At 42.7% G+C, this 25,596-nt stretch overlaps 1 protein-coding gene across 1 annotated transcript; it reads left to right on the forward strand.

The window, feature by feature from the left end:
- The first annotated feature begins 13,736 nt into the window (after positions 1 to 13,736).
- sstr2a (somatostatin receptor 2a) lies at positions 13,737 to 22,859 on the forward strand. Its single transcript, XM_072456480.1, has 3 exons — positions 13,737 to 14,278; positions 16,892 to 17,217; positions 22,223 to 22,859. Exons 1-3 carry the CDS (start codon positions 13,897 to 13,899, stop codon positions 22,652 to 22,654), a joined length of 1,140 nt encoding a protein of 379 aa, XP_072312581.1. The 5' UTR covers positions 13,737 to 13,896; the 3' UTR covers positions 22,655 to 22,859.
- Positions 22,860 to 25,596: the final 2,737 nt, after the last annotated feature.

Raw genomic sequence — 25,596 nt, forward strand, 5'->3', positions numbered from 1 at the left:
ATCTAAGACCGCCGTTGCGCCTGTAGTGTGAATACAGGCACTCGGAGCCCCCTTTGATCATTCAGGAGGTGTTCCTTTGTTTGATCTGCAGTTTGCCAGCAGATCACACCCAGACATTCCTGAGGGATGGCCTATGGAGTCAATTCCTCTACATTGGTAAATGTATAGCATTTGTCTTTTTCGGCGCACACTTCCGTGTGTTGGCTGTGTTGTTGTCAGTTTGCGCTTACATTCATACATTATTTAGCGTTTTTCTCAGTGAATATAAATGAGGACCATAACATTTGATAATATATTACAATATAATGCCTATACCTAGCTAATCAATTCAAAACATCTTGCCTATTGCAAGAGACCAAGACATTGTTTTTTATGCATTTCTCTTACACTATGTACATATTAAGATTTAATTTGTGTAAAGCCCAAAATCCCAACAACAGAAATTCAAACAATAAAACATTGGTCATTGAGAAGCAGGTTACCCAATAAATGAAGTTGAAATAGGGACCGGTAGAAAGTTAGAAGAAATTGTTATGATGATTGTTAAATTATCAACATGCTTTCTAAAGATAAAATGTGTCAGTTTGGATTCCAATAAATCTTATTTCCACCTGAGCCCAGGCTCACCAGTAATGCTTAAAATTTGACTCATGCAAAAACATCCCTGTTTCATTTGAATATAATACACTTTTTATTTAGCATGTCCACTCATTCTAGATCCTGCATAAACTACAGTTTCATAGTTTGAAATGACAACTCACCTTCAAAGGTGCCAGGTAATTTATGCCATGTCACAGAACGTTGCCCTGAGAGCACCCACAATGACTCACAGTCTAAGACTAGACTGTCATTAAAATGTGACTTTTAAAATATTTGCGTTGGTTATGCTTTGTTAGACTTAGACCCATTTAATCAGCCAAAACTGCTGACTTACACCTAGATTCATCAGCTTCATGGGCTAAAAATATGTTTAAAATACCCCAGAATGAAATATTTATATTCATATATATGTGTAGTGGGCCCACCACCCGCAGGAGGATCCATAAGGGGCCGGTGCAGAGAGATCTGGGCGGCAGTCGACGGCAGGGGCCTTGGCGACCAGATCTCCGGACACAGAGACTAACTCTGGGGACATGGAATGTCACCTCGCTGGAGGGGAAAGAGCCTGAGCTTGTGCGGGAGGTTGAGTGATACCGACTAGATATAATCGGCCTCACCTCCACGCACAGTTTGGGCTCTGGAACCCATCTCCTCGAGAGGGGCTGGACGCTCCACTTCTCTGGTGTTGCCCGTGGGGAGAGGCGGCGGGCTGGTGTGGGCTTGCTTATAGCCCCTCAGCTCAGCCGCCACGTGTTGTAGTTCACCCCAGTGAACGAGAGGGTCGCGTCCCTCCGCCTTCGGGTGGGGGACAGGTCTCTCACTGTTGTGGCGGCCTACGGGCCGAACAGCAGTGCAGAGTACCCGGCCTTCTTGGAGTCCTTGGGAGGAGTACTGGACTGTGCACCGACCGGGGACTCAGTTGTTCTACTGGGGGACTTCAACGCCCATGTGGGCAATGACAGTGACACCTGGAGAGGGGTGATCGGGAAGAACGGCTTCCCCGATCTGAACCCAAGTGGTGTTCAGTTATTGGACTTCTGTGCTAGCCACGGATTGTCCATAATGAACACCATGTTCAAGCACAAGGGTGTCCATCAGTGCACATGGCACCAGGACACCCTAGGCCGGAGGTCAATGATCGACTTTGTTGTCGTGTCAGCTGACCTCCGGCCGCGTGTCTTGGACACTCGGGTGAAGAGAGGGGCAGAGATGTCAACCGATCACCACCTGGTGGTGAGTTGGATCCGCTGGCGGAGGAGGCAGCCGGACAGACTTAGCAGACCCAAGCGCATTGTGAGGGTCTGTTGGGAACGTCTTGTGGAGCCCTCTGTCAGTAGGGTATTCAACTCGCACCTCCGGGAGAGCTTCTCCCATGTCCCGGGGGAGGTTGGGGACATTGAGTCCGAGTGGACCATGTTCAGAGGCAAGAACCGGGGCCTGGGAGGAGTTCGGGGAGGCCATGGAGGAGGACTACCGGTCGGCACCAAAGAAATTCTGGCAAACCGTCCGGCGCCTCAGGAGGGGGAAGCAGTGCCTCACCAACACCGTTTACGGTGCGGGTGGAGGCCCGCTGACCTCGACTGGGGATGTTGTCGGACGGTGGAAGGAATACTTTGAGGATCTCCTTAATCCCTCAGTCACGTCTTCCAGAGAGGAAGTAGAAACCGGGGACACAGAGGCTGGCTCATCCATCACCCAAGCTGAAGTCACTGAGGTTGTTCGCAAACTCCTCGGTGGCAGGGCTCCGAGGGTGGATGAGATCCGCCCTGAGTACCTAAAGTATCTGGATGTTGTAGAACTGTCTTGGTTGACATGTCTCTGCAACATCGCGTGGCGGTCGGGGACCGTGCCTCTGGACTGGCAGACTGGGGTGATGGTCCCTCTGTTCAAGAAGGGGGACCGGAGGGTGTGTTCCAACTACAGAGGGATCACACTCCTCAGTCTCTCGGGTAAGGTCTATTCCAAGGTACTGGAGAGGAGAATCCGACCGATAGTCGAACCTCGGATTCAGGAGGAGCAGAGTGGTTTTCGTCCCGGTCGTGGAACAATGGACCAGCTCTATACCCTCCATTGGGTGCTCGAGGGTTCATGGGAATTTGCCCAACCAGTCCACATGTGCTTTGTGGATCTGGAGAAGGCTTTCGACCGTGTCCCTCGGGGTGTCCTTTGGGGGGTGCTCCGGGAGTACGGGGTCCGGGGCCCTTTGCTCAGGGCTGTCCGGTCCCTGTACAGGGACCGAAGCAGGAGCTATGTTCGCATTGCCGGCAGTAAGTCAGACCTGTTCCCAGTTCATGTTGGACTCCGCCAGGGCTGTCCTTTGTCACCGGTTATATTCATAATTTTTATGGACAGAATTTCTAGGCGCAGTCAGGGGTCGGAGGGTGTCCGGTTTGGGGACCACAGGATTCCATCTCTGCTGTTTGCAGACGATGTTGTCCTGATGGCTCCATCAAACCCGGACCTGCAACATGCACTGGGACGGTTTGCAGCCGAGTGTGAAGTGGCTGGGATGAGAATCAGCACCTCCAAATCCGAGGCCATGGTTCTCGACCGGAAAAAGGTGGCTTGTCCTCTTCAGGTGGGTGGGGAGTCCTCGTCTCCAAGTGGAGGAGTTCAAGTATCTCGGGGTCTTGTTCACGAGTGAGGGAAGGATGGAGCGTGAGATCGACAGGCGGATCGGTGCAGCGGCTGCAGTGATGCAGTCGCTGCATCGGACCATTGTGGTAAAGAGGGAGCTGAGCCGAAAGGCAAAGCTCTCTATTTACCGGTCGGTCTACGTTCCTACCCTCACCAATGGTCATGAGCTTTGGGTAGTGACCGAAAGAACAAGATCGCGGATACAAGCGGTCGAAATGAGTTTCCTCCGCCGTGTGGCTGGGCGCTCCCTTAGAGATAAGGTGAGGAGCTCGGCCACACGGGGGGACCTCGGAGTAGAGCCGCTGCTCCTCCACGTCGAAAGGAGCCAGCTGAGGTGGCTCGGGCATCCGTTCCGGATGCCTCCTGGGCGCCTCCCTCGGGAGGTGTTTCAGGCATGTCCCACCGGGAAGAGGCCCCGGGGAAGACCCAGGACACGCTGGAGAGACTATGTCTCTCGGCTGGCCTGGGAACGCCTCGGGATCCCCCCGGAAGAGTTAGAGGAAGTGTCTGGGGAGAAGGAAGTCTGGGAGTCCCTGCTCAGACTGCTGCCCCCACGACCTGGCCCCGGATAAAGCAGCAGAAAATGGATGGATGGATGGATGGATATATTTGTAGTTATTTTCCTGTATAAGCTCAAAACAAAAGTGAAACAGCTGCTACAGTCTAATAACAAATTTAACAACAATACAACTCTGCTAAATGTTTAGTTTGTATCTGACATTTAAAAAAGAAAATTAAGGTAAACAACAGGAACACTGCAGCAATAAATGTCTGTATAATTTATCACTGATACAGACTTTGGGATCATACAGTTATCTTGATTGCCTTCTTCCCCTTAAATAAGAGGTTTTTGAGTCCATGTGTTGAGAAAATTATTGTTGTGGGCTGAGTCGAAGTGTTATCTCCCCCACTCGAGAAACTACTTACAGTTTCCATTTTTGCCCATAGTTTTGACAGTGCTGAGGGGCATTTTTTATTTATTATGTCATAATAACCTCTACAATTGATATATCACATTTAAACGTAAATTATAATAGCATAATAATACACATGTGATCCAATTTTCTTTTCTAGTTTTTTACCTATCCTTTTGATGATAAATGGCTTATTCAAGACCAGTGGTCTTGTTAGTCTAGTTAGGTGACAAGCATAACCACTCGTCATTAATCCTGCTTTTTATTTGGGAGGTCAAAGGTCTCGACATAGCGAGACGGCCATTTCATCATTAAGTTATTGCCAAAGCAAATAAACAAACCTGTTACATATAACCCAGGCCCCATATATGGACTTGTACACTCTGTAGTAAATTATGCTCTCATAATTGTGTAACTATAATTTGCATAGTTTTCCTTTTGATTACCATTTCTCAGACCTCCTGCTGAGTAATAATACTCCAATCTTGCATTAGCGCAGATATTACTAGGCTTTTTACACCTGAGATGAGCATGCAGTGGAGGGGAAATGAGGTTAATATGTTGTCTGCTCTCAGGAGTCCATGAAGATAAGAAAATAGACTATAGCGGTTCCTACTGTTACTGTACTCAAGGGGGTTGAGGGCTGCATGAATGTGCACTTTGCCTCAAACTCTTAAGATTTGGAAATGTATTGTGTAGAGTATTTAAAGAGGTTTAAAAGAAAAAAGGTTACATTATACAAGTGGCCGTGTTATATAGTTGTTCCTCGTCAAAAAACATACCTGGAGTTGTTTTTTGCTTCATCCACGCTTGTTTCACTCATCCTATTCCCACTCACAAATCATTCCATTTGAACTTTCCTCAGATTATTGCATCACAGGTAAAAATCTGGATTTCTGCACAATTTTGAAATCTATGAACATCAGCATTATGTGGTCAAATTGTGTTCACAATGACATCTATTTGTGAGGATTGGATACAGGAGTGGCCGGGAACATTTTTTGATCATTTACATGATCAGGTTTTGGGTTCGGTGGATGTATTCAACATGAAACCTTTTGTTTTCTATGTTATGCTTTCATCTGTTTCCTGATTTTGTAGAAAGTTTAAAGACTAATGATTAATGGCAAAATCAATACAATCAACCCAATGGCATCAGAAGTTTTACAAATGGCATCCTTTAACATTAACGGCATATTGAACCCAACTAAGCGATAACATTCTTTAACAGAAATTTGAAAAGAAAGAACAGACATTATACATTTGAACGACATTCAACATAAAAAAACTAACCACATTTTCTTGTAAAATATGTTATTATTCATCATACAAAAGAGGGGAGTTGCAGTGTTGATTTTAGACAAAATTGCTTTTGAGCAGAGTTTTGAATGTGAAGACAAGGAGGGCAGATATGTACTGGTTAAAGCAGGGATGTCAAACTCATTTTGGGCCGTGGGCCGAATTTCAACGCTCAGGCTGGGTCGCGGGCCGAACATAACGTAAAACATAAAACAATAAAAAATATAAGAAATAAATCGCTTTAAATAGCCTACGCTGTTTTTGAAGCAATTACTGGATTGATTAAAAGAAATTACAAACACTTTGTTTGTTTTCATAAACTGAAATGTATTAAGAAAAACAAGTGTAATTTCACCAACACTGTGCTTCAGTTTATGTGCATTACAACTTCAGATCACAGTTGATCTACAGAGCAAAACATTTAATCTATTGTTAAATATTGTTAAATAGGTATTTGGAACTGAAAAATATTGTATTTGACTTAACAAAATAAACTTCTCAAAATCTAAAAAACCTCTTAAATGTACTAAGTAACATTTCCACGTCTGTGTAGTTATCTGTAGTTATTTGTACACCTGAATTGACCTACCACTAAATACAAACAAACGTGGAGCGTTTAAGTAAGGAGGTTAAGTTACGCCTCTGGCCTTGAAAATATAGAATAAGTGCATTGAGCCACAGTGTTCCATCAAACTCTTTTGTCAAATCGTGGGCCAAATATTATGTAAGAAATAAAACAATAAAAAATAAATAGCTTTTTTACAGCCTAGTAATAGTTGTGGAGACTGATGCACAAAGTGTAGTTGGAGATGTAATCGCTAACTTGGGTCGGGAGCAGGACCACGCCTCAACCTCTTACTTCCCCAGCAACCCCACCTCCACTCTTTAACCACGCCTCTTATTACCCAGAAGGCCTATATATGCACAGGCCAATCCCAGCATCTCTTGTCTCTGCTCTCTCGACCCGACCCTCCCACCCCATGTCTCTATTATCGTCACCTTAACACATAACATCCATGGAGGGGGGGGTTCTGAATCGGCTGGGCTGATTACCCGAGACAGAGCCCCCATCCTGAGTCTCTACCCAGCCATCTCTCATCGATCTCTCTCCTCTCATTGATCTCTCTCCTCTCATCGATCTCTCTCCTCTCATTGATCTCTCTCATCTCATCGATCTCTCTCATCTCATCGATATCTCTCTCATCGATCTCTCATCGATCTCTCATCGACCCATCATGACTATTATCAATAAACATTCTTTCGTATTTCATTGTTGTGGTGTGGTCCTTGCTAGCGAATGTGCAGCAGGTGAAAGACTGAGTCCACATTCATGCAGCAGCAGCAGGAATAGGAACATGGACTTTTGATGTGATTTTTGATGTGAAATGTTCATATCACAGACATGTTTCTGCTCAAACTCAATATGAGCTAGATATTTTCATAGTTTAAGTTGATTTCAGTGACAAATGATTCATGTAGTGACTCAAATGAGGTCATTGTGTTTGTGTTCACAGTCACATTAGTGTGGACACAGTCATGTTCAGACTTTATCACACTCTGACCTGTGTTTTTACCTGCGGCTGCTGATCTGTCCAGGTTTGTAGAGGATGTTTTCCTCAGAGCATCATCACAGAAGTTAGTTTTCTTCTTAGCTCCACATTAGCTCCACTTTCAGCACAGCTCCACAAAACTGTCCCCTTTCTTTCTTCCACTTGTTTCCCAAATGAGACGTCTCTTTCCTAGCTCAGACCTCTGCTCTGAGGGGCGTAAGTGCTGTAAAGTGCGCAAACGCGCGTCTTGCTTCCCTCAGCACTTCTCCCTCGGCAGTGTTATGGAAAAATAATAAGAATCTGGCCCTTTGCCTGGTTTCAATTTCGATTCAATTCTATTTCAATTCAATTTATTTTTGTGACGCCCAAAGTCACAGCCTGACATCTAAATGTCTGGACACCCTCACCCCATGGCAATCAGCTGCTTTTGTTCTTCAGAGCCGGTAAACTTCCTGCCTTCCCATTCGAATAAAAGGAACCACGGGTGTCCAGGACAAGCCTGTTGTCTCTAAGGTGTGGGCGGTCAAAATATAAATGTAACCCTGGATCTCTTTTTCTCCTTTTGCCTGTGCCATTTGTATCTCTGCCCTCTAAGACCTGCTTGTAAATTGTAAATGTGGAATGGGTCATGTGACCATCTGTGATTTAGGGAAGGAGACAGACTTGGGACGGGAGGACTTGGGACACACATTTTGGGGAGCAGGCAGGAGACAGACGTGTGGACTCGGCCTTCCACGAGAATGGCCGAGTCCACACGGGTTTCTTTCTGATTCAACCACAAGATTAAACATTTTACTTTTCTACTAGACAACTTGCTTCTTTGTTTTATCGAGAGATTTTTGCCACAACAGCAGTACACCTCCCTCGGCAGTACACAAGCAGTGAAGACCCGCGAGGGGAGGGGCGGCCACCAGCGGCATTGTGGGACGTGTAGTTTTAGCGATAAAAATGGTTACGGATGTAACTACGGTTCTATGAACGGGGAAAAAAATATTTTTGGGATAAAATATGAATTCAAAATGTTTGGCGGGCCGGATGTTTGACACCCCTGGGTTAAATGAACTGTTATTGGAAAGGTTTTCACTCTGTTGAATGTGTATGCTCCACCAGGGAGTGATATCATCTTCTATACTTATATTATGGACCTGATTCTTATGGACCAGTCTGAGGGAACCCTATTTTTTGCATCCAACCTACATTGTATGTGTCAAACTCGAGAGGCAGTGGAAGAACATTGGGTAGGGAGTTCAAGAAACAAAGGGAGAAAGAGCTGAATGGTCTGCAAGAAGAATTTAAGTTGCTTGAGTTAAATCATGCCAGGAAGGGGAATCCTCGCATGCTGCAGGAAATTGAGATGATAAGAGGAGAAATCGAGAAATAGTTCAGAAAATGCTCTTTACCAAACAAAGAGAATATTATGAGAGTGGATCAAAAAATGTTACATTATTATCCTGGAAATTTAGAAAACAACGAGCTGAAAGAAAAAAATAAATAAATACGGGAGACGCTTAGTAATACAGTCTTAATCTAACAAGACCAAACTCAATAAGAATTTCAATTCTTATATAAAACCTTTTCTCAAAATTTCAGGCAATAAAAAGAAAGATATGGATTATTTCTGGACACCCTCAGTTTGCCTGTTGTGCCAAAAGACTAGAAAACAAAATTAGGAGCTGAAATAACTGGGAAATACAGGATGCAATCAAAAGATCAAAGAACAATAAATATCGGGGGGAGTGACGAGTTCACTTCAGAGTGGTATAAAGCTCTAAAAGACACACTTACTTCTTGTCTTTTAACAACGTTTAACTGGGCACTTAATAATTATGCCGTGATGGTGTTTAAGTGATGTCTAGTGCTAGAACCTCCCGCCATAGGAACAGTTTCTTTCCCTCTGCCGTTGTACTCATGAACACTGCCTAAGCACTTTGCACTCACTGCACTGTTCACTTTTTATTGCACTACATATTTTATTCTATGTACATATCATGTCCATTTTTAACTCTACTTACCTATTTTTAATACCCGGTAGTTATTTATTGGCCATTGTTTTTGTATTCATCGTTCAGTGTTTGATGTTTGTGTTGCACCGAACCACCAGGACAAGTTCCTATGTTCGTGAATTCTGTTCATTGACAAATGGCAATAAACCTTATTCTGATTCTGATTCTGATTCTGATATATACATAAGCAAAAAATAAAAAGGAAATTGGAAGAGTCTGGATAGAGGAGATAGATAAATCTGGGCAAAACATTCATTTTTATTGTTTAAATCCTTTGACTTAGACTTAAAGGAATAATAGAGGATTTTTGGCATGCAATCTGACTCTCATTTCCTCGTGGCGTGGACAGTTGAGTAGTTATCCCACATGTCAATCATTCCCTGCGTTCTACTGCACACCTGCAGCCTCGTTCCCAGGATAGCAGCACGTTTCCCTGGCTGCACATGCACATGGTTGATATGCCAGTGTGTGTTTAGCAAATTCCTACAGTATACAGTACAAAAATGGCGACAGAGAAAAACTGTGCTGGCTCAGAAGAGACAGAGACCGGAGATGCGATGCAATCGCGCTAACAAACACACGTGTAGCAGCGGGGCTGTTACATGCTTCCGCACAAGGTTTGATGGGAGGCGCCCTCTTAGAAAGAACACGAGGGTGGGGGGGTGAGTGTGCGCATGGGCGAAAAATGCTCTATTATTACTTTAAGTATGGGGTAAGAGTCTATCTTTCACAATCAATTTTTTTTAATATTTATGATTATAATGAGGTGTATATATATGTGCCTCGCCACCGGAATTGTCGGACCATGTCGGCCTCGGTGAAACTGAGAAAAACAGCATTTTACTTTTTTTTCCCCAAATTTGTGATTTTCGTTTTTTTGCAGAATGTGCTAGTTGAAGATATGGACCAGCCATTCGATGTATCAGATAACAGTATTTGCAGCATTAAAAGCATAAATAAAGCCGTTTAAAATGTGGTGTTTTCGGGCGCTCTCTGGACGTGCAGAGGGGGTGTGACCGCATTTCCATATGAACAGCTGCGCTATTGTAGTCAGCCAATGGGCTGAGCCGCCAGCCGCATGGCTACTTGATAAGCAGCAACACAGGGAGCAACACGAGCTGTGTAACATCAGTTGAAAAATGGATCCTTCTGCTATCGCTTCGGAGCTTAACAGAGGTTGTTACAGCTCCACGCTTTTGGATTATTTCTGCGAAAAGTCCGCTTATCCAGATGACTATCTAAGTTCTGAATCTGAAGATGACCTCACAGATGACGAACGTGATTTCATCCAGCTGGAAAATATCCCTAGTCTACGGCTGACCTTAGATGAGGAGGAAGATGGGTTTTGGACAGAGGAAGGAGCGCCCGGTCACGCCGAAGAGCTGGAGCGTGAAATAACAGACGCTATAGCCACGGTTACTTTTGCAGGAGAGAACGAAGAGTTGGAAAAGATCCGTAACTTTGACTGCAAATGTTACTCAAGAAGAAAAGAAAATTCTCTACTCTCAAGCAAATCGTGTAGCGGGAAACTCTCTCCAGAACTCATGTACAAGCTACGGAGCGACTCATTAGCAGCAGAAAGAGAGTGGCAGGATATGAGGATTATCGGACATATGGAAGCAAACAGACGTTCTGTCGTCACTTCTGAGCTGACGACGTCCACGAAAAAGCCCCAGAAGAAGCGCAAGTTTGCCCGGACAAGCTTTTTCATAGGAGGCACGGAAGTCTGCAGAAGTACTTTCCTGTTCCTCATGGCGTAAGTAATGATTAATATTAAATACGCCTGTTTTAGTGTGCTGTTGTGGTCGTGTTTGTGTTGTGAGTGCCTGTTTTGTTGAGCCATCACAAGCTAGCTAGCCACGTAGCGCCGCTAGCCCCGGCCGTACCCGCTCCTCCGCGTTTTAAGTCTTAAATACGACGTAATCGTCAGAATGTGAATAATGCAGAATAAATGGCATCACAAACACGCTTGAAAGTTATGTTTTGGTGTGCTGTTGTGGTCGTGTTTGTGTTGTGAGTGCCTGTTTTGTTGAGCCATCACAAGCTAGCTAGCCACGTAGCGCCGCTAGCCCCGGCCGTACCCGCTCCTCCGCGTTTTAAGTCTTAAATACGACGTAATCGTCAGAATGTGAATAATGCAGAATAAATGGCATCACAAACACGCTTGAAAGTTATGTTTTGGTGTGATGTTGTGGTCGTGTTTGTGTTGTGAGTGCCTGTTTTGTTGAGCCATCACAAGCTAGCTAGCCACGTAGCGCCGCTAGCCCCGGCCGTACCCGCTCCTCCGCGTTTTAAGTGTTAAATACGACGTAAACGTCAGAATGTGAATAATGCAGAATAAATGGCATCACAAACACGCTTGAAAGTTATGTTTTGGTGTGCTGTTGTGGTCGTGTTTGTGTTGTGAGTGCCTGTTTTGTTGAGCCATCACAAGCTAGCTAGCCACGTAGCGCCGCTAGCCCCGGCCGTACCCGCTCCTCCGCGTTTTAAGTCTTAAATACGACGTAAACGTCAGAATGTGAATAATGCAGAATAAATGGCATCACAAACACGCTTGAAAGTTATGTTTTGGTGTGCTGTTGTGGTCGTGTTTGTGTTGTGAGTGCCTGTTTTGTTGAGCCATCACAAGCTAGCTAGCCACGTAGCGCCGCTAGCCCCGGCCGTACCCGCTCCTCCGCGTTTTAAGTCTTAAATACGACGTAAACGTCAGAATGTGAATAATGCAGAATAAATGGCATCACAAACACGCTTGAAAGTTATGTTTTGGTGTGCTGTTGTGGTCGTGTTTGTGTTGTGAGTGCCTGTTTTGGTCTAAACCTGGTGAGCCATGATATCACAAGCTAGCTAGCCACGTGAAGCGTGTTATTCCCATATTACTCTCAACCCTAATCCTTTTTTTCCCCCTTTTCAGAATTGGCAAAGACACCCTGACTGACATAATTAAACACTATGATGAAAATGGAGCAACACCACGATTGAGGAAGAAGCGTGCACAGCCACAGCCACGTTCACGCAGGTTCATCAGCCATGAAGTCATCCACACCGTTGTAGAGTTTATCAAAAACTATGCAGAAGTCCATTCCATAATGCTACCTGGTCGACATCCTGGCCATAAGGACTGGCATGTGAAGTTGCTCCCAACCCATGTGACTAAGGCCGAACCAGTGGAATTTCAGCTACTACGCACTACAGCTGTTCTGCCTCCGGTTGACAATCTCCATGTCCTGGTCCCACCTGGATTGAACATTGACAGGCAGACCTACCTGCATGAAAAAATCAGGCCTTTCTGTGCTGACGAGGCAAAAGACATCACATGCCCAGCGCCGAGAGTCACAGCACAGAAGACGAATGTGCAAAAGAGGCTGCGGACGTAATTGGACTCTGATGGTGTACCTATGATGTCTATTATCTCATATGTTGCAGTTCGTATACCTGGCTCTGGCATCTGTTTATAAGAGTTCTTCTATTGAGGGTGTTTTTTAAACTTCCTATAAATTATCTGTCCTTTCCCCCTGTATCTACTGCGTTGTAACATTAAAGGCTATCTTATCTTATCTTTTGTTGTTTGTGTTGAATCATTCAGTGCACCGTTGTTGGTGCACTGAATCACCTGTGAATTATGTTTACCGACAAATGCAATGAACCCTATTCTCATTCTGATTCTTTGATTCTATTCAGGGCCTTTTGTAATCCAAGTATTTCCATTTTAATATAGTAACTTCTAATTCTGATTCAAGTCCAGTTACCATCAATAACAACACTCCTCTTGAGTCTTGAGTGACAGCTGTAGGGGGAAGGTGGTGTCAGTGTGACAGGGGGGAGGGCTTATCTAAATGAGATGCAAATGAGCCCCCCTGTGACTCTGGGCTCTCTCAGGTGAGAAACTTTGGAAGCCGTTTTCTCAGTGAATGGGTTTGAGAGTTGTATACATTCAAATGACCACAACTTACTCAAATATTATCAGATCTACATGAGTGAGACATCATTGGAAAGCTTTGAATTCACACTTTCAGAATCTGTGAATAACTCAAAATGTCTCCGGGTAGACATGTAACTGGGTTTCATACGGCCGGGCACATATGCTGGATTAGACTAAATAGGCTAACTTCACTTATCAATTCATTACAAGTTCTATGTAATAATTAGCGTTCTATGTAATTAAAACACTGCCTGTTTTTCCAACTAACGTCTAATGATTAGAAACGTGAACAAACAAAGACTTGTCTCTAAAATAAGTCAGTTTGTTGAAACTTGGCGCTGCTATAGCTTTGTTTCTCTGCACATTTACAGTTAGGGCAGAACCTGCAAACATCCAAAATTCCTACCTAGGTTTATTCAGTGTGGTTTGAGACGATGTTTGCACATTCACAGACCTCTAAAACTCTCTGGTTCAAAAAGGTCTTGTTAGAGAACAGAACATGAACAGGTCTCTGGACACGGTCACAGACTACGCTGCTTTGGCAAAAGCAGAACTATGATTCCTGCGCTGTATTGCGCAGCGGCCTGTAGTGGCTAGTAAAACACAGTAACTTCCAGCCAAGCTTCAGGAGCAAAAATGTAGGGAAAAGAAAACAGTTTATTTTAATATATTTTAGACCAATTTAAATATACTTGTGACAAAGTCATTTTAGATTTTATTGGTCAATCACTGCTTGCCTTGATTGCCCTGACGGTACGCCACTGGTAGAAAGTCTTTTTTTACCTGTCCTTTCTTTGTTTCTAGATCCATGTGAAGTGAGGATTACAATTACAATTCTGTGATCCATCTAAGACAACCCCTATCAACTCCTTTACCTCCTACCAATCTCTATCTCTATCTACAGCCGGAGAACAATGCAACCACCATTCTACAGAACTCTATAAAATTCCCATAAACTACAAACAGACTTGAACATGGCCGTCGAACAGTGGCCCTTCCTCACCAGCCCCCCCAACATCTCCTTCCCTGAATCCTTGATGTACGATGGCTACTTCCCGGGCAATGACTCTGACTATAACATTACGGAGAAGGTGACCATCCACCAGGACACCACCAGTTCGGTAGTGATTACCTTCATCTACTTTGTGGTGTGCACCATTGGACTGTGTGGCAACGCACTAGTCATCTACGTGATTTTACGCTATGCCAAAATGAAGACGGTCACCAACATCTACATTCTTAACTTGGCTGTGGCGGACGTGTTGTGTATGATGAGCCTGCCGTTCATTGCTCTGCAGCTGGCCTTGGTGCACTGGCCATTTGGAGAGGCACTGTGTCGGGTCATCATGAGTGTGGGTGAGTATAAGCTATATCAACTTTTAGAACCGTGATCCCTCGCTATAACGCGGGTCACTTTTCGCGGTCTCGCTGCTTCGCGGATTTGCATCATGCATTGTGTTCTGCATTCTGATTGGCTAAACAGTCTCTGCGCGTCTTCTCTACCTGTTTGTCAATAACGTTATGGATTAATATGTACACGTACATAAAACCGCTTGCCAAATTGAAGTTTGCGAGGCCGGTGAGAGCGCGCGTGTGAGCTGCGGGAGAGGCCGGTGAGAGCGCGCGTGTGAGCTGCGGGAGAGATCGGTGAGAGCGGCGCTCGTGAGAGGCCTGTGAGAGCGGCGTGCGTGAGCTTCAATGTTTTATGGAGTATTTCATTGTATAATAACTGTAAAAAAATAAAGGTTTCTACTTCGCGGATTTCGACTCCCGTGGGTTCTTCTTGGAACGTAACCCCCGCGATAAACGAGGGATCACTGTATTTACCTTCATATCATATTTTTACTTAATTTATACTTGACTTGTATTCTGTGAGATTCATGCATGTTTTAGTATTCCTATGCTGTCATGCATTGGAGGCCCTCCTTCTTTTTGTTAAAATGTAGGAGAATTTGGAAACAAACTATAGAGAACATTAGACAACAGTCCAATTTTGGGAAATTCTAATCAAAGCCTCTGTAGCATGTTCCATGCTATTGCAGAAGACAGGTTTTTTTTAAACCTTAGATTTACTGAGTTTTTGCTTATTGGCCTACAAGCTACAGTTTAAACAGACGCAGACAGATCAGGGACACAGTATCATGCAAAATCAACTTTTCAGAGTGTTTAACCTACCTACAGTGCTATTGGTATCTTGTATTTGTGCCCAAAGTAGTTTTTTGACTGATTCCTGCAGTCTTTAGCTAGAGAACAGTCTCCATCCTGCCCCTCGGATGAGCAGACAGACCAGGATGAGTCAGCCTGATGAGTGCTGCAGCACTCCGTTTCAGCCCATGCTCCAGAAAGCACTCTGTACCTGTGAAAAAAGATAAAAAAAAAACAGGCCATGTGATGCGTCAAGCTGGCACAGCAAACAGCGGAGCTGACACCACAGATTTGGCAAAGTGGTTCACCTTCTTACAAATGTCAAAATCATGTTTTCGTAAATGCAACAGAAAGTGTCAATAGTTTGCAACCTGAAGTGTATTCTAGAGCCTCAATACGTTCTACAGAAGATGCTCTGGCAGGGGCGGAGCAGGGACTGTGGTGCTTCATAATAAACAGAGCAATGATTTGCTAGTTATATTACATTCAAAATACAGAAACGTAGCAAGGACCACGCCACAACAATGAAATATGAAAGAACGTTTATTGATAGTGATGATGGATCGATGATGGATCGATGATGGATCGATGATGGATCGATGATGGATTGATGAGAGTTAGCTGGGTAGAGACTCAGAATGGGGGCTCTGTCTCGGGTAATCAGCCCAGCCGATTCAGAATCCCCCCCTCCATAGATGGTGATGTGTTAAGGTGAAGATGATAGAGCAATGGGGTGGGAGGGTGGGGTCGAGAGAGCAGAGACGACAAGAGATGTTGTGGATAGGCCTGGGTAATTAGAGGTATGGTTAAAGAGTGGAGCGTGGTTACTGGAGGAGTAAGAGGTTGAGGCATGGTCCTGCTCCCAAACCCAAGTTGATGATTAACATCTCCAACTACACTTATTTTTTTATGGAAAACCTCTTTGTTTAGGGCCCCAAAACCCCTGTTAGGATCGTGATGTATGTAATATTTACAGAACTTTATTTATTCAAAAATAACCTTACTAGTCACCTTAAGACCTCAAACCACTATACTTTACATGTTTTGACGTTGGTAGGGAGCATGGGGGCAGTATGTTTAAAAAAAAAAAAAACAATTGCATTCAAAGACACCACACAGTGCACTCAAAACATCAAAACAATATAATCATATATCAAATAAGCATATACACATTTATATATTTTTATACCGCTACACGTATATACACATCAGGTTGCTGTAACATTGCTACCCACCACTCGACAGAGGAAAGAAACCAGCATCCTAGACCTAGTCAAATTGACTAATATGATTGTTAGAGATAATACTGTGGAACATTTGAGGCAAAGCAATAGATTGCATTCATGTGACATTGCAACATTTCCTTCTTTGGTCTTGTCACTAAAACTCATCAGGTTCAACATTTAGGAATTTTCCTTTTCAACATTTAGTCCAATGCAATCAATAGGGAAACGTGGCTCCTATCCACCAGCTGAGGTTATGAAATCATCTCATTCTTTAATGTGAATAACCTGTACCATTTCCATGAAGACAAGCTGGCATGTTCTCTCCATCAGAAAAGGTTGACTTTTAAAATAAATTTAAACTTCCTTTCACTCATGACATTTTGTATTCAGCACAGCTTCAGTCAACTTCTCAGTCCAAAAAAGCACCAAATAATCATATGTTTCATCATGATTAGACCTCAAATCCCACATTTTAAATTGCAAATCAGATATTCTCTCATTTCACAGTGGGCAAACGCATCACTTTTAGTGAAAGCATTTAACATGCACTTCTTTCCTGTCTAATCCTTTCCCTTCTGCTCTTAATTCCCACCCTCAGACTCTCTCAACCAGTTCACCAGCATCTTCTGCCTGATGGTGATGAGCATCGATCGCTACCTGGCTGTGGTCCACCCAATAAAGTCGACCAAATGGAGAAAGCCACGTGTTGCTAAATTCATAAATCTCACCGTATGGGGGTTCTCCCTTCTGGTAATCCTACCCACCATGATCTTCAGCGGCCTGGATAACGTCCCCGTCTGTGGAATTGTCTGGCCAGAGCCGCAGGATGTCTACTACACAGCCTTCATCGTCTACACCTTCTTTATCGGATTCTTCATGCCCCTGGCGGTCATCTGTATGTGCTACCTGCTCATTATAATCAAGGTGAAGGGAGGAGAGTATGAGGCATAGGGCTTGATGGATGTAGCTGACCTTCTAAAGTATGGCGTGTTAATTGAAAAGCTATAGGTCAAGCTGTTTAGAGACTGAAAGTGTGTGAGGATGTAAACACTAGCTTGTCTTAAAGGTGCCGGTTTATTTATGGGGGGGAAATGAAGCATATGGCACAAGAATAGCATGTCAGATGATCTTACATTCACATTTATTATGTTGGTAATGCCATGAATATGCAAGGGCTCAACAGTCAGCACTGCTCAATAGTCTACAGACGTGTAAAAAAAAACTAAACTAAAACAGACAAGTAAAACTCAAGGCCCTAACAAGATGATACACAAATAGTAAGTTTAGAAGGCCAATTAATCTCACATTTGAATCACCTTAAAAATACACTGAATTGTTTAAATGGTCATTTTCAAAAGAAATGCAGAAGCAGCAGCCGCAAACACAATCTTGATTAAGCCTGAGCAATGAGCAATTCCCTCATATGACATGAATTTTGATTCAGTGTTTTTTTTTCCTATATTAAAATATAAACATTTAAAAAAAAAAAAAAAATCATTATTAAGTTCATGAACCTAAGCATGTTTCAAAGTGATGAAAAGTTAAAATTGAAAATGAAAAAAAAAAAAATGGAATTAGCATATATACCCTCTAATTTGCAAGTCTTCATTAATATGCTCTGTCCATATCAGATAAAGAAATAAATAAATATGAATAAAGAATAGCACTGTTGCCTTAGCAATTAACAGTTATCTTTTGAATTGGTAAAAGTACTCAAAATAAACAAATAAAAAATTAAAAAAAAAAACAGTAAGAACAACAAAGGAATTCATTCCGCTTTTGTGTACGTATTTAAAACAAAACAAATTCAAATTGTTCCACCAAAGTTGAAACTAAATTGCACCAAACAACATGCTTTTACTGGCACAGGATTGGCTTTAGACATGTTGATTGAAAATCCCCAATAATTGCAACCTGGAATCAATTTGATCTCTATTGCTCTGTTACAGATCACATCACAACATCCTATAGGCCAATTATATCCTATACAGATGGGGGCCAACTAAAATTAATATAGATAAAATATTGATTTTTGTTAAAATACAGCAAGTTCTAGAGTCCAGTCACTAACAGAAATTATGGTCAAGTACGATGTAATCTATAGCAACATCTGGCTCTTGCCTCTATCAATACTGTTAAAATGCAGATTTTTGTTGTCATACAAGAAGTTAATATCTAGTCTCTAATGTGAATTTACCTTTTAGATATTTCACAGCAAAATACAATGTAATCAATAGGGGATTCTTGCACTGCATGTTGTGTGGATAATCGTGATCGTTCAGCTGCGTGTTTAAACCTACATCAATGATATTTGCCTTGAAATGCAAACAGAAGTGGCATATAACCTGTTTTCCATAACTGTGATTGTCTTGAAAGAAGAGATGAGAGGGGAAGAACCGACAGGAGCAGAGAGCAGGACAGACATCCTTTCAATCCTTTTCAATTTGATCCAATCAAACCAGTCCTTATGTTTACAGTTTTATCAGCATTTAGCAACACAGATACTAATTGAAGGTTATTAAGGTTTCAATGTAATATATTTTCAAATCAAAATTGCTTGGTTGGCAAAATTCAAATATGATAGATTAAAAAGAATGAAGCAGAAATTGCCTCAATTAAATTCTGCATGTGTGATTTACAACTTACACAATATTTAAATACATTTCAAATGAACTTGGCTAATTTAATTATAATGCACGAGGCCAAATAACTTAAAATAACCATCATGCCAGCTGGTGTGTATTTTATCACACAGGATTAACCTCAAAAGGGGAACCTATGAAGTTGAATTTAACGTAAAACATGGGGGTGCCTCAGTTTAGGTACATATAGGGGGACCCCAGAGCTGAAAAGTTTGAGAACCACTGCCTTATAGATTAAAATAGGTTAGGCAAGAGCCACTTTCCCGAGTTTCAGTCACGTGACTTGTGTGTTTGAACATTATAGATTGGGAGGTTTTCAGAGCTGCCACGGATAGTTTGGATGAGTACATGGACACTGTGACTCATACATTCGATTCTGTTATGACAGCGTTATACCAACACAAGCGCACAGGGCTGGGGACGGAGAGCACTACAAAGATGCAAAGTATGGATTTAGCGGGGAGGTGTCTTGGGTTATTGGGTTGTCCCCCGCCACCCTGTGACATAGTCTCAGCGTGGAGACGGTGGGAATGTAAACAGTAAACAGAGGCTGAGGTGTCGCTACAAAGCGGCACACGGTAATGCCAAGTTATCAAAGAATAAAAGCAATAATCACATTTCAAGCACTTGCACAGTCATCATAACAAATGAAAAACATCACAAAATTTTTTAATAACAAACGCCTCGCCAGGAAGTCGCACATGTACATGTAGCTTGTACTTACAGCTTACGGGCTCTCCTGTCCAACGTGCAACGTGCAACTTGCAACTAACTTCACCGCGGTGGCTCTCCACGCGTCCCCTCCTAGCGCATCCTCTCCTAGCGCATCCTCTCCCCGCTTGCCGCAACGCTTTCCCCCGGGCTCACAGTGCTTTCGCTGATCCCCGGCAAGACTTTGCTGAGACTTTTAGCAAGAGACTGAACTCTTGCTAAAAACTGCAGGAATCAAACAAAAAAACACTTCAGGCACATATATGAGGCACCAATAGCACTGTAAGAAGGTTAAAAGCTCTGAAAAGTCGATTTTGCATTATATGGGACCTTTAAGGTACTGCAGGAGAACTGAGCCCCGTCTTCACAGACATTTTTAACACCTCCCTGGAACCATGCCACGTCCCAGCCTGCTTCAAGTCGTCCAGGAGGTGGACCGGCTGGTGTCTTGGTGTAGCAGTAACAACCGGGGAGTTCAATGCCCAGAAGACAGTGGAGATGATCGTGGACTTCAGGAAAGTCACAGCCCTCCAGCCCTCCCTCACCATGACAGACTCCCCGCTTACTACCATTGACTCCTTCCGCTTCCTCTGCACCACCATCCCCCAGGACCTTAAGTGGGAGCCCACCATCAGCTCCCTCATAAAGAAGGCCCAGCAGATGATGTATTTCATGTGGCAGCTGAGGAAAGCCAAGCTGCCAATGGTGCAGTTCTGCACGGCCATCATTGAGTCCATCCTCACCTCCTCCATCACCCTGTGGTACATTGGAGCCGCAGCCAGGGACAAACAGAGACTACACGCATTGTGCACTCTGCTGAGAGGGTGATCGGCTGCAGACTTCCATCTCTGCAGGACCTGTACGTCTCCAGGACTCTGGGACGAGTAGCCTTCTCACCTTGGACACGAACTATTTGAGCCACTCCCCCCCTGCAGTCCATCCGGACCAGAACCTCTCGCCACAAGAACGGTTTCTTTCCCTCTACCATAGGAACACTTGAACACTTCTTAACACCTGTCACTTTAACTATATATATATTTTTAATTTGCACTTTTCACTTTCTTGCACTACATCTGTAAATTCAACTGTAAATTTTGAATGCATCGTAAGCCTATTTTTATTTTTTATCCTATATTTGAATTAAATGCTGTTTTTGATTTTATATATGTTGTTTTTTTTATTGTTAATATTTTTTTATGTTGCACCAAATTTATGTTGCATTAAAGTTTATATGTTTGTGAATTTTGTTCATTGGCAACTACAATAAACCTTTTCTGATTCTGATTCTGGCCATAAACAGGGTATTTGGGTATGTTACAGAAGAGGAATCCTTTGTTTTGAAACCTTTTTGGTAGCACAGCCCACAGTGAACCATGCGGTGAGCATGAGAATTTTCTCCTCAGGATGGCTGTAGCAACGAGTCTGTGACATCACTTTGAACCCATGAATTCATGGCATTGGACTTTGCTATGAAATATTTAAAAGGAAAATTCCTAAATCTTGAACCTGATTATTTCCTTTAGTGACAAGGCCTAAGAACTCAGTGTCTCATTGTTAGGCTGAGCAAAATAATGTCTGTTTGCCGTAACCCGACCCGCTATGAAACTAGCCGACTGAAAAAAAAATATCAGCATTTTGTTGAAACAATTTATCACGCTGGTAAACCTGACTTTCATCAAAATTTTCCCATGTGGAACAATAATGGACTATCTTATCTTATCTCAAAGGACTGATAACACACTGCGTACCGCATGCACGTTTTCATTTACAGTCCTCCACATGCTTCTGTAACCGAATGGAACGCAATCAAGGAGTCTTTTTACAATTTGGTGTGCCTCTGTCGGCGCCACTGAGATGTCCATAGTAATGCCAGGCTCTGTCAGGGTGTGCAATTTGACTTACGCAGATGCATTCTGGGATTGAAACACGCCCAGCAGCGTCATCACAACAAACATGGCGGCGCCCGTGTCCCCCGCATGTTCCCCCCGCTCGTCTTAGTTACCAAAATAAAGGATAGCGGCGTACAAAAGGTCGATTGAAATATCTTAAAATCGTGAGATTTAGTCTCCCGATCGGGTTGATAAAGATGTTTTCCGTCAGTGACTGTTGAAGCCTGACCCCTGGTGGTCACTCCGACTCAAAAAATGACAAAATTTGGATCTTTTTTTTTGCCTTCAAAGTAAAAAAAATAAGAATTTGCCTACCGACCGACCCAGATGAAAAATGTTGACTCGGGTTACAGCAAACAGACAATTTATTTGGGATAGCCTTATTTAATTGCCTTTTCAGTTACAGTTCAACGTCCTCTCTGGCAGCATAAATTTGTGATGTCATGTGAATGCAACCCCAAAGGTGAAATTGATTTCAGTTGAAAGAACTTCAAACCATGAGATTAATAAGACAAGTTTGTGGAGCCAATCCTTAAAAAATAATGGGATAAGACATTATCAAATTCTAGAATGTGAACGCAACCTTCTAAAATAAAATAAAATGCACATCTCAACCAATTTGATACTTTTATCAAGGCTACTGTAAATTAAACTTGAACTGAATCAATGATTTGTTCCTTTTTCCAGGTGAAATCCTCTGGCATGCGTGTGGGCTCCACCAAGCGCAAGCGCTCCGAGCGCAAAGTCACACGCATGGTGTCCATTGTGGTGGCTGTTTTTGTCCTCTGCTGGCTCCCATTCTATGTTTTCAATGTTACCTCGGTAACCAGCTCCATCAAACCCACGCCAGTGGTCAAGAGCACCTTCGACTGTGTGGTAGTGCTAGGCTATGCCAACAGCTGCGCTAACCCCGTTCTGTATGCCTTCTTGTCAGACAACTTCAAGAAGAGCTTTCAAAACGTTCTGTGTCTGAAGAAAGTGACTGGATTGGATGAGATGGAGCGCAGTGACAGCAGAGCGGACCGGAGCAGGATGGTGCATAATGCCGTTATCATTGGTGCTAATTTAGAGACCCACGATGCATCTTTGCTTAATGGCGAATTGCAGACTAGCATTTGAATTAATGCAAACATTGCTGGATAAATATTGAATATGATGTAATGGTTGTAAAGTCCAAACCAAAACCAAAAATGTTTAATGGGCTCCCAAGGTTCACAGAATACCATTCAATATTGGGTTAGTGACGCAATGGTCGGCGAACTTTGCAGCACGACATTGTGTAAAACATAGAGATTTTCAATACTGTATGACAAGCTAATGCAGAAATCTATAAAATTACTGTGTCTCACAACTATATATACCGGTAAATTGTTCTAAAATATATCCAAATAAGCCAGTTTTCCACTAACTTCTGCTGCTGAAGCTTGGCTGAACTCAGTGTCTTTTAGTGGCTGGCACAGGCTGCTGGGCAGCATAATGCCCTATGCTTTTACCATTGCGGCAGTATCTGTGGCCGTGTTCAGAGGCCTGCTGATGTTCTGCTCTCCATGAGCTTTTAGAACCAGAGCAGAAGGCAGCTTCTTTTAGAGGCCTGCACGTGTGCTCTGAGGACCACGCCTCAAACCCATGGATCTATGCTCAAACCTCTCTGAATAAACCTGTGTGGGAATCAAGAATGTTTGCAGGTTTTTTCCTAACTTTGCAAGTGCAAGAAGCAAAGCAACAGTAGCGGCAAATTTCAACTGACTTAAAAACTATGTTTTAGAGTCTATGTCTGTGTTTGTAGCTAAAGCTCTATTCATGTTTTCAAAGACTAGATGTTAGTTAGAAACAACATAGAACGCTAATTTGTGTAATCAATTGGTCGATGAAGTCATTTTATTTATCCATTTAGCACACTGGTATGGTATGTGAGTTAAGCTCAGTTGGCTAGGTGTTCGCACTTCGCGCGAGACCAGAGTTTGACCAGAGTTTGACCTTGATTTTTTTTCACTCTTGTATTATTCACTAAATATTAATGAACACCCCAGGTTTGCTTATTCATCCATAAAAGTCACAGGACACCACTACTAGGGATAGATTGCGTGAAGCTTGAAGCACTAAAGTCACACTTGAGTTCTGACTCAAAAAATAATTCACAGTCAGATTGATTATTTTGCTTTGGTAAATCTCAGAAGGACATACAGAAAGTTTTAGTAGATTGTACTCCTTGGGAAATGTGAAGACCAACTCCAAGTGAGTAGATGGTTCAGCGGAGGGAAGCCAAGGAAAACAACTCTTCTGAAACTTTGTGATAAGAAAGTCATCGTAAAAAGCAGAAAAATCAACAGGGCATTTGAAGAGGATGCATGTTATTGTGGCATTTGCTGTTGTAAATACAAACATTGTTGAGAGACATTGGTTCTGGTCTTGCTTGCATGGAAACCTGTACATAAGAAATATGTTACTAAATATTGTACATTGACTGATGTTTTCATTATTGTTTACATATTGTAGCTTGCGTGTATAAAAAGATTATGAGTTTTCTTCACTAATCTTGGCATCCGTGAACAGAAGACGGTAAAAATATTATAAAATACCCAAAAAAATATTTAAAATATAAATTGTTCAACAAATGTTTTAAATGTTCTCATATAATGACACATAATAGTATTGAGGCTGAAAAAATATTTATGATGTTCAAAGACGAAGCATATGGCGAGGTCTGCGTAGTTGTTTGAAACAATAAAAATCTAGTTAATTTTAAACAGTTTGCAGTGGTCCAAATTCACGTTTTTTGACAAATAGTCAAAAACGTACTTGGACATAAACACATGGGGCAGGCGCAACTAAAACAGAAATTATCTGCACACTCAATGTTCAGACAAAGCACATATAAGTTGTTCACAGTCAAGTCACATACACATAGCGTCCTCAAATAATCTATGTCATTTCATCAAGTTCACAAAGGTTTGCCACATTTCTGTGAATTATTATTTTTTCTCTTTTACAATAAAAGTTATTATTTCAAATGCTAATGTGGTAGACAATGCCCTTATCCACTGTTCTCTACTAAATCTTTCCTTCAGTTTCCATTTCATGTCTATTATCTGTTTTGCTTGAATAAGGCTGATGTTTAATAGGTGGGTCATTCTTGAATTTGAAAACTTGGTGGGTATTTATGAAGTAAACACAGAGCTTTCCCAGAAACAATTAATTGAGCTTCCTATTCAGTATTACAATTATAACATTTGTTTGAAAACTTACTGTAAAAATAATGATTTTTTACTGTAGTGATAAGTCCTAAAGAACCCTTTATATGATTATGCGCATGCGCACTTCCGCCTGCGTTCTCAAATAGCCTTTAAGCTATGAAGCCGATCTGACAAGTCAATACACTTAGTCAAATGCATCTGTCTGGAATCTTCATTATACATATAAACACACCACTGCCAAGACGCAAATGGCGCTTGACTTGGTTAAAAGTTAATACAAAAGCCCACAATTGATGTCGATCTTTATAATGCGGGCATTTTAGACATCACAAACAATCATTTCCCCCGGTGCAGTGTCCCCATGTCAGGTCCTGGACCTGTAAAATGACATACTCCGGTGTTGGGTGCTCGTGTGTGTTGGAGTTGTGCTCGTGCCATGATGTATGGATGATGGCGTGTGCATAAAACATATCGCTTTTTGGCTGTGCCAAAAACAATCCAGGCGTCAGGAGGAGCTTAGTGGAAGTGCAGACAGCAGACAAATGTTTTGTGTTCTGTGTGTTTTACTGAGTTTGTTCAAAGGATGACAAAAAGGTTATAATCGGAGCATAAAACTTAAGTGCACATAAGAACAGTGATTGTGCGCAAAGTTCCCACGTAGAGAAACGACTTAGAGGAGCAGAACATGTGTGAATATAACACCGAGGCTGCTCCTCCTGTCTGCGGGCGGCTGTGGCACGAAGCACGGCTGCTGTTTGAGCCCATGGTGCACTACGGAGAAATGGAGAAAGTTTGATCCAACAGTTTGTGAATGATGCGTAACAGGAAAGGTCCTGCTAAGCGGCAGTGTCTGTAATAAACACACAC

The sequence above is a fragment of the Eucyclogobius newberryi genome, unplaced genomic scaffold (assembly GCF_026437365.1).
Source record: "Eucyclogobius newberryi isolate DKJ021-1_F unplaced genomic scaffold, fEucNew1.0.hap1 SCAF_20, whole genome shotgun sequence".
In the NCBI taxonomy this organism is placed as follows: Eukaryota; Metazoa; Chordata; class Actinopteri; order Gobiiformes; family Gobiidae; genus Eucyclogobius; species Eucyclogobius newberryi.

Excerpts from the sequence above, each read along its gene's own strand:
- sstr2a (XM_072456480.1), top strand. The coding sequence starts at position 13,897 with ATGGCCGTCGAACAGTGGCCCTTCCTCACCAGCCCCCCCAACATCTCC. Across the intron at positions 14,279-16,891 it reads TCGGGTCATCATGAGTGTGG|ACTCTCTCAACCAGTTCACC; the intron begins GTGAGTATAAGC and ends TCCCACCCTCAG. Across the intron at positions 17,218-22,222 it reads ACCTGCTCATTATAATCAAG|GTGAAATCCTCTGGCATGCG; the intron begins GTGAAGGGAGGA and ends TCCTTTTTCCAG.